This window comes from Loa loa (assembly GCF_000183805.2).
Source record: "Loa loa unplaced genomic scaffold supercont3.259, whole genome shotgun sequence".
Taxonomy (NCBI): Eukaryota; Metazoa; Nematoda; class Chromadorea; order Rhabditida; family Onchocercidae; genus Loa; species Loa loa.
In genome coordinates this window covers 81,580-90,197 of record NW_018108439.1, presented here as the reverse complement: position 1 = coordinate 90,197, position 8,618 = coordinate 81,580, and the positions used below count along the sequence as shown (strand labels likewise).

Genomic DNA, 8,618 nt, shown 5'->3' with positions numbered 1-8,618 from the left:
GATTTAGCTAAATTTTACTTCAAACAGAATTATAAAGTGCATCTTTTACAGTGTCATTTGTTTTTTTTTTTTGTACAAGTAAAAAAATAAATTAAAGTGATATGCATAAAGTTGAAATATATTTTTATCATTTGATAAGCCAGAAAAAGATATCAGTAGTAGGAGAACATTCTGGAAGTTGAAATGGGAAAGAAAAACTATAAGTTAAATTTGTGAGAAGCATTTTTGCTTTCCATAACGAAAATTTCAGGTTAAAGGAACAAATGAAAAAGTTAACCGATGAGAACAATCAACAAACAGATGTAATTACAGATTTGCAGCGCTCTGTTATGGAATTAAATGTTCGTATAATTATGTAACTACTTTATCAGTGCAAAATATATGTATATATATATAGCAAACTTTTGTTAAAAATAATCTTGATAAATTGATTAATTATGATTCCATGATATGATTATAAATTATTGGATATAATAGTGATAATTTTTTATCAAAAATTCCAATGCAAACATTACGCGAAACAATTGGATAGCATTGAAAAATGGCGGCATCTTTAAAGGATTGTGACAAATTGATAAGTTAGGAGATCAAATGGATCAAATTACCTGAAATCAAAGTATTAAATGTTATCATTGATAGCCAACAACAAAGACTTTTTTAGCAACAGAGTAGTGATATCTAGTGATATGAGCTTAAATAGATCATAGGAGATTTTGGTGATGTTGTTGATAACAATAACGGCAAACGATAATGATAACATGTTGGTTGCAGGAAAAAAGCAGCAAATTTGATGGCATAATGACAACGGTGAAAAAAGCAAAGAAGAAATTGGAAAATGAACGAGCTGAACAAGAATTTGAGATGGAAAAATTGAAAGAAAATGCGCAAAAAACAATGACAAAAGTGGAGACACTGGTACTTGTAATATTAATTTGACAAATGCTAATTAGGCATTGCAATTAATATTCAATTTAACTAAGATAAACAAATTGATGTGATTTCTACGTTTGCGCTATATGTCACTGCTTCAATCGAATACATATATACTACGATCACGAATATATCGGTAAGCAAAGTTTAATACAAATTTGAATTCGTTAAAATTATATTGGATGGTCTAATTTTAGAAGGAAAGCTGTCGTGAGAAAGACAAAGAGATTCGAAAGTTGGAGAAGAAACTGAATCAAACAATTGAGGAATCAGAAATAAATATAGCTGAGATGAAAAAGATTCACAAGCAATCAAAGGACGAATTGCAGAATCGTTTTGATGAATTGAAAAAAGCTTATCAAAAGTAAGTCTTGTTAAATTTTTCAAAATTAATTTTTGTCACGATTATCAGGACTGTCTGTCAATCAATCACTATTATATACTGATGCTATAATCTTTCCGTATTCTGATTTATTACAGAACTAATATTTTAAAATGGAACGTTTCTGAAGATGTTAGCAAATGAAATGAGTTGTTGATTAATTAACATGCTATATAGGAAGGTTGTAATTTGCATGTAAATTTTTAGACTGGAAACAGAAAATAAGACACAGAAGATGAAACTTGAATATTCCGAAAAGGAACGAGAATCTTCCGTTGAATCAGATTATGGTAATAGATTCGTTGAATAAAGTTATGACAATTTGATTATTTAGGTTTCAAAAAATTTTTTTTTCCAGATAACTGATACATGTTTTGCAGTAGACGTATAGTAAAAAGTAATGTATGGCATCAATTGATTGAAATGCAACAAACTATGATGATTTGTGCCATTCTTAATTAGCAATTAGCTCTATGTAATTAGCAGTTAACTTTATTTAATTAACAATCAACTCAACTCTGCTACTTTAAAAAGCTGTTAAATTAGCATCATTAACCAGCAAATAGAAAAAATTCGATATTTTTCAATAATTATTTTAAAAAGCGGATAATATTAGTTAATGCTATACAGTGATCTGTTTGCTTTTGTTTTTTTTTGTTCTTTTTTTTGTTTTTCAAGTCTAAAATAATTTCTTAATTATTTGAAATTTTTTTTGTAAGTCATTAGTCCCAAAATTGTTCTTATTTTAGTATCTGGTGGTAGGCAAAGTCGTTTGGGTAGTCGACAGTACTCTTCCAGTTCATTTGGATCTATTGGATCGATTCGTACATTGAGTAGAAGAACAGTTGAACCAGAAAATAAATTTTCTTCTGGATTTCGTAGTCCTTCTACATTTTCACTGAGTTATTATTCGGTGAGTGATGCATTGGTTCATTTCTTTTTTTGGATTAATACGGTAGTTTCGTTTATCGACCACAATGATGATTAAATTGGATGATTACTGAATTTCATTATTTTACATCATGAATGCTTTCAGGGTGATCCATTCAATCTCTCTAGGAGTTCATCACATAATCAATTTGCTAATGAGCGAAAGATTTCGCAATTAGAAAGACAAATCGTTTCCGCACACACCGATGTACAAATGATGAAACGTGAAATTGAAGTGTATAAGTCAACCTTAGCAGAAAATGAGAAGGTGAGTTCAGAGTTCACCATCATATTACGGATATTCTCGTCTCTCAGATAGCGGTCAGTTCCTTTTGATGCATCGGACTTCAACATATAATTACTGATTGATTTTTGTAATTCCTTTATTATTCATTCATGCTTCGAATTATTTGATCGTCTGAGGTTTTCCGGTTGATTCATTATATTTTCGATAATGCTAAATAAATAATAACCTTTCTTATTAATAAATACATAAATCTTCAATTGATTACCGTATTGTCAGTATTATAGCTTGGTTTAGTTTTATTCTTTCTATAGCATTCTTATAACATTTCAATCTATCCACTGCAATATTTTTGTGATGAACAGTAACTTTTGACACTTGATCAGTGGAAGAAAGTTTTTTGTTTTGCTTCCAAATTTTTCCTAGAAATATTCCAGGAACGAGATATGTTATCGCAAAAGACTCGTACATTGGATATTTCTGTAAAAGAACTGGAACAATCATTATCGGATGAAAAAGGAAGATGTCATGAATGTGAATTACGCTTGAAGAAAACTCAAAATGAACTGGAACATGTACGGGATAAGTACGAGAAAGCGGTGAAAGATGGACAAACGGAACTTCTAGAAGAAAGGTTCCCTCTAATTAATAATTCAACCTTTCACCTTCCTATCTTATAGTGACCTCTATTCTGTTCAATATATTCTCTTACAGAAGAAAAATGAGGTTAAAAATGGATGCATTATTACGAGCAAATGAGGTCAAAAAACGAGACGCCAGAGATGAACAAGCAATCGAAGAGTTACAAAAAGAACTTGCCATTAAAACGTCAGAACTTAATCGAGTTTTGGCACAAGTAAAAATTATAACATTAAATATTGTTAAATATTTTTGAAAATCAATCAAATCTTATAAATAGTTACGGCGGGTAAGTTATGAATATAATCCGTAATTTAAGATAAAAAATCTGATCTCACTTGAAAAACCACCCAAAAATGATTGCAATTCTTTTTTTTTTTTTTCATTATACCACGTAATCACATTTTTGCAGGTCAGTCATCTCGAAAATATCAACAAATCACAGGGTATATATGGAGAAACATGGGAACATCAATATCGAATGACATTTACTGAATTAGAATCATTACGTGACGAAAATGCAAGCTTAAAAACAAAAATACGTAGACAATATCGTGAAATCGAACTTTTAAAACGTGAGATTTCACATTACTAACCAAAAATATGTAATGTAAGTACTGAAATTCGTTACAAGTTCATTTTTAATATATCGTATCCATTGCTTTTCCAATTTCGGTTTAGGAAAATATCTGAACGAATAAATGGTAAATTATTGTTAGGTTTATTGTTAGTTGCAGAGCAGTCAGAAATGGAAGCAGATGTTGCTATGCTGGAAAGTAAAATGGGTATATCGGGAACGAATACAACGACAACAACAACAACAATAACGGAAAGTCCGCATGATAAATACGACTTATCAGTTTGATAATATAATGCCATCCGATCTATCATAACGAAGGCTTCTTATTTAATCTTTGAATCATCAAAATGAAATCAATTCACAAAAAAAAAAATCATTTAAGTAAGAAGGGAAATAATTTTTTACAAGGACTGCATGATTTTGTTAGGATAAATTTCAGTTTGAACGGTTATTTTTCCTGAAAAGACTAATTGCATCTACATGGAAACTTTTAATTTTCCGATTGGTTGAAATTCTTTGAGCATTATAGACCTGTTCATCTTGAACCAGAATGAAGACAACAGATTGGTTCAATCATTGTTGAATATTAAAAAATGAGCAAATTTCAAATTAGAAGAATTTCAATCAGTTTGCTGTTGTAAATTATTAGTGTGCTAGTTATAAAGTTTCATACGATTTAATTATTGGAAGCCTTTTTGTTGATTTATTTTTAATATTATTTTATCGTAATCAAAGTGTTACCAATAACTGCTATTAATAGCTACCAAAAGGATCAAATTTAACTAAAGGAAATAAAAATGTGGAATACCCTTTTTTCATTGGTATTCCTCTCGTACTAAGCTATTCTTATCATACGGGTGCTCGGAAAGCAGGAATAAAATGATTGTACAACCAGAACGAATACTCCCTATTCTCAACTGGATCCAATTTCTTCACGAATAACAAAGGCCTTTAAAGACTTCTCGAACAATACGTTTCACAGGAAATATAATGTTCGATTAACATAAAGCAATTAACAAATAATTAATAATGTAACAGTAGCAATACATTGTACTTCTTGCTTTGCTCTTCGTTGATCAAATTTCAAACCGGTATGTAATTTGTCGAAATATCTTTTCCTGTTGTAGTACTGGCAAACCGTATAAAATCCCCGAGTTTGAGTCATTCATTCCAACGATAGATATTTCCACAATTGCGGTACGGTACCCTGCGCTAAAGCAAATGATGTTTGAGTTATTAATACCTACCGCATTAAGATTGCTGCTGTTCATTCATTCATCCATTTATTAATTAGTAATTATTATTGTCATTACTATTAATTACCATTGTTTCCGTTGAAGTTATCTTATAAATAATAGTGGGAATTTATCTTTCAATTTATCATGGAAATATGGCAAAAATTCGAATTTCACGTTTCGATTGTTCCGGAAACTGGTCTATAAAGTACCACCGGTTGTGTCGTTTCTCTTCATATTATCAACCAAATACGCTACGCAGGAATTATTAACTATCGCCATTTTACGGGATAACATTTTTTATAAGCAACAATAACAAAGTCATTAATGAAGGTTGCAAACAGAAGGACGTCAAAGACTCGTGAAAATAGCAACGGTAAAAAGAAAAAAAAGTAGTCGAGAAAAAAAAGATTGCTAAGAATGAAGGAGTGAAACAGATTAAGAATATTTGAAAAACACAACACTAAATGACAAGAATAGTGATTGACAGCAGCACGAGAGATGATGTTGTTGAAAGAAACGAGTTAAAGAATGATAAGAGTTAGGGAATAATACGTCCAATGCTATATAAATGTGGCGCGAACTAGCTATATCCAATGTAGAGCTAAGTTATTCCTCAACTTGTCAAATTTTCGAACTCTTTAACTTGGTGCATATTTGAGTTGCAACACTTTGCCCGGTTTTGGTTTGACACGTCTACTTGGACGGTGTGGGATGCGTTAATGGTTTCTTCAAGGGTTTCTAGCTTTCGAATCTGGAAATTCTTTCAGACGTCTATTCCCGATTGTGTGTTTCGCTTGTTCTGTTTCCCATCCACTTAAGGATATGTTCTCGAACTTAAGATTATTCGTAAATAAACTCTGATTAAGGAAGGGAAGAGAACAGAAGAGGATGGAAGACTCGTAAATACTGAATTAGGCCTTTGCGAAATATCCTCTGTTCAAATATTTAGATATACGCAAATTTAATTTCCAGAATTACGATGATGTCGGGTTCCAAAACTCCATTGTTTTCGGATTCCAGTCGATTATCTAATAGTAATACCGGAGCATCAACAGGACAACATGCAACACCGAGTTTTCTCTTTGGTTCTCGTAGCAGACGTCGAAGTTTAATTATGTCTTTCGGTACAGTTCATTTTGTTTTACCTAAAAGGCAACATTTTTCAGTTTATATTCAGAATTATATATTCAAAATCCGCATTAATTGCGTTCCGAAAATTTGTAATGTCCAGAAGCCTTGAAAATAAGAATTCCGGAATCATTCTCAAATTGTGAGTGATTGGGCTGGAAATTTCAATGATTTCGCTCGATTGCAGATAATGATACTCCAGAAAAGCGGTCATCAGAGCAAGATGCACTAACCATAACCTCCAGGAGCAGTAATCATTTACAATTCAGCTTTGTGTTTTCTTTTCTTTTTTTGTATTTTCGTGGATAATTAACATCTTTGTTATCGGTATAGTTGAAATGGCAAATGATATATTTTCACTTCTGAAGTGATTCAAGCTGCTTTTCACATTGTCGGTGGGTTACAAACGGTTGATTAAGCAAATAATTCAACGGTTAAGGTCGTGATTATATGCTTCAGATTTATGTTTTTCGTTTCAACATGCAGTTTGCAGAAGTATATCGGACCTCTAGCTGTTACAGTGAATGAAATATGCAGGCATTTGTGGGAAATAACTTGTAAGGCATGGAGACTTGCTTTCCTTTGTGACAACAATAACAGGTTAGGTTATTCTAACTCGTTACTGTAAGTGCAGGAAAGCAACTTTCTCATGTCTTGCAAGCTACATTCAGACAAAATTTTATCCTGAACAGATGAAACTAAAACTGATGAAAACGATGTTGCAGGTTCTCATACCAACAAAAGTGTTCACTGGTCGCCAGCATTGACACAAACGAAAAGTATCGATTCAAGCAGTGTACGTGAAGATTTTCACATGGATACTGATCTGGATAGTTCATGTTCAAAAGGACCGGATGCTTCCGTCGGTACTTTCTTTTTTCCTTCTTATAGTTTCCAATTTGAAATGTTGGGAAATCTTTGCTAGCAGAAAAAAGACAAATTCTCGTTGTCAATTCAAACTTCTTTGGGAGATGCTTAGAGAATTAAGTATCTTTTTCCTTTTTGGCTTTGCAGAAACAATTCTAATAGGTTTCACCATTCTTATGATATTTTCATCAACATAACGTGTTTTTCCTCATTCCATCTGCGTCTTTTGAGTCTAAGCCATGTAGTTTACCTTTTTTCAGATCCTCCTCTTCGTTCAATGAGGGAGGAACTACTCTCCCCACAGCCGGTATCCAAAGATTCAAGTTCAGGAACTGTGAACCTGTCAAGTATATTGGATCCGCAAACACAGTGAGTAGTTCGTTGTTCTTTGTGTACCGATTGAAATTCAGATAAAGTAACAAGAATTAGAATTTAGTGATAATGGTATGCAAGCACTCAGTGTTTATGTATCAGTTGTTTTAGACAGGAAATTGCTGCACATTGGATTACCGTGTATGGTTTCTCTCGTGAAGATGCAACAAATGTCCTTAAATTATTTGCACGACATGGAACAGTTGTTGCTCATCGGGTACTTTTCATTTTTGTTTCTATTATTTTGTATTATTTTCAACAGCACCTGTACATTTGGTTCTTCAGACATAAAAATATGATCATAAAATTCTTGTTCCAGTTTCCTAGAGAAGGCAATTGGATGTTTTTACGTTATGCTTCACCCATTCATGCCCAACAAGCTCTTTCGCGAAATGGACAAATTATAGATGGCCGTTTGCGCCTGGGAGTAGTTCCAGTTGATAATGAGGTAAATTTATCGTTCATTTTCAGTACTGACGAGTCGATGAGACTTCATCTTCCCCGTCGTACTCTTGCTTCTGGACCAGTCTGAATTACCGTCACTACCATTTATTATTACTTTTGCAGGAGTTGGTGAATTTGGAAGATGATGACTATTTAAACTCATTTTCACAAACAAATAATGAAAACATTCTCCACTATGGCCATAGTAGATCGATTTTGGCGGAAAATTCCTTTTTATCTGGAGTTGGCCCGTTATCTTCACCAATTACACCCTCTCGTCCTTTGGAAACAACTTTTAATCAGTCCCTAATTGGGTCAGCCGCCCGCCCAGGAATTCGCTCTCTACGTGCTTCTTTCAATGTACTAGATAATTATTATCGGGTAAATTGCCTTTAATCTTTTTCCACTTAAATGTTTAGATTTTCTTTAACTTCATGTTTTTGCATCACTTATCAAATTTCTTAATGTTTACTGTGGGAACCCTTACTCTGTTGTCACTTCCGGATTTACTTGCCATGTAATTATACTATCGGATTAATCCATTTTGAAATTGGACAACTGGTGGGTTATTTTTGTCCTCAAAGTATTTTTTTTTTCTTATTCATCTTATTTTGATACATTAGCCAACTTTTTTCTTATTTAGCAAAAGGAAAGTGCTGTTATGGACTGAAACTTAGGTAGAATTATTAAAGCATTTTTTCAAATGTGTATGACTAAATGTAAGCACATTTTTCAGGTTGGCGAAGAAACAGAACCAGAGAAGTCCCATGGATTGTTGGATAAATTGTGGAGTTTTGTTTCATAATGAGAAGCCAAGTGTTATTAAATATTGGTTCGCATTTCTTTGTATCTCAGCAGCCAATG

The 8,618-nt window shown here is 32.6% G+C and overlaps 2 protein-coding genes across 3 annotated transcripts; both read left to right on the top strand.

The window, feature by feature from the left end:
* Positions 1–798: 798 nt before the first annotated feature.
* Positions 799–3,990, top strand: LOAG_10396 (hypothetical protein; the record flags this gene model as incomplete). Its single annotated transcript, XM_003145920.1, has 9 exons — positions 799–915; positions 1,128–1,294; positions 1,520–1,602; positions 2,062–2,225; positions 2,349–2,510; positions 2,924–3,120; positions 3,201–3,342; positions 3,538–3,700; positions 3,863–3,990. The coding sequence occupies 9 exons, from the start codon at positions 799–801 to the stop codon at positions 3,988–3,990; spliced, it is 1,323 nt and encodes a 440-aa protein (XP_003145968.1).
* A 1,916-nt stretch (positions 3,991–5,906) lies between these two features.
* LOAG_10395 lies at positions 5,907–8,618 on the top strand (the record flags this gene model as incomplete). Of its 2 annotated transcripts, XM_020448151.1 has the most annotated exons (8): positions 5,907–6,067; positions 6,259–6,321; positions 6,797–6,937; positions 7,199–7,307; positions 7,422–7,527; positions 7,630–7,758; positions 7,878–8,135; positions 8,491–8,559. In XM_020448151.1, the coding sequence occupies exons 1-8, from the start codon at positions 5,923–5,925 to the stop codon at positions 8,557–8,559; spliced, it is 1,020 nt and encodes a 339-aa protein (XP_020301679.1). In that variant the 5' UTR covers positions 5,907–5,922. The 2 variants fall into 2 exon arrangements, with proteins under 2 accessions (XP_020301679.1, XP_020305291.1); XM_020448152.1 differs by lacking the exons at positions 5,907–6,067; positions 6,259–6,321 and adding an exon at positions 6,330–6,671 and having other exon boundaries at positions 8,491–8,618.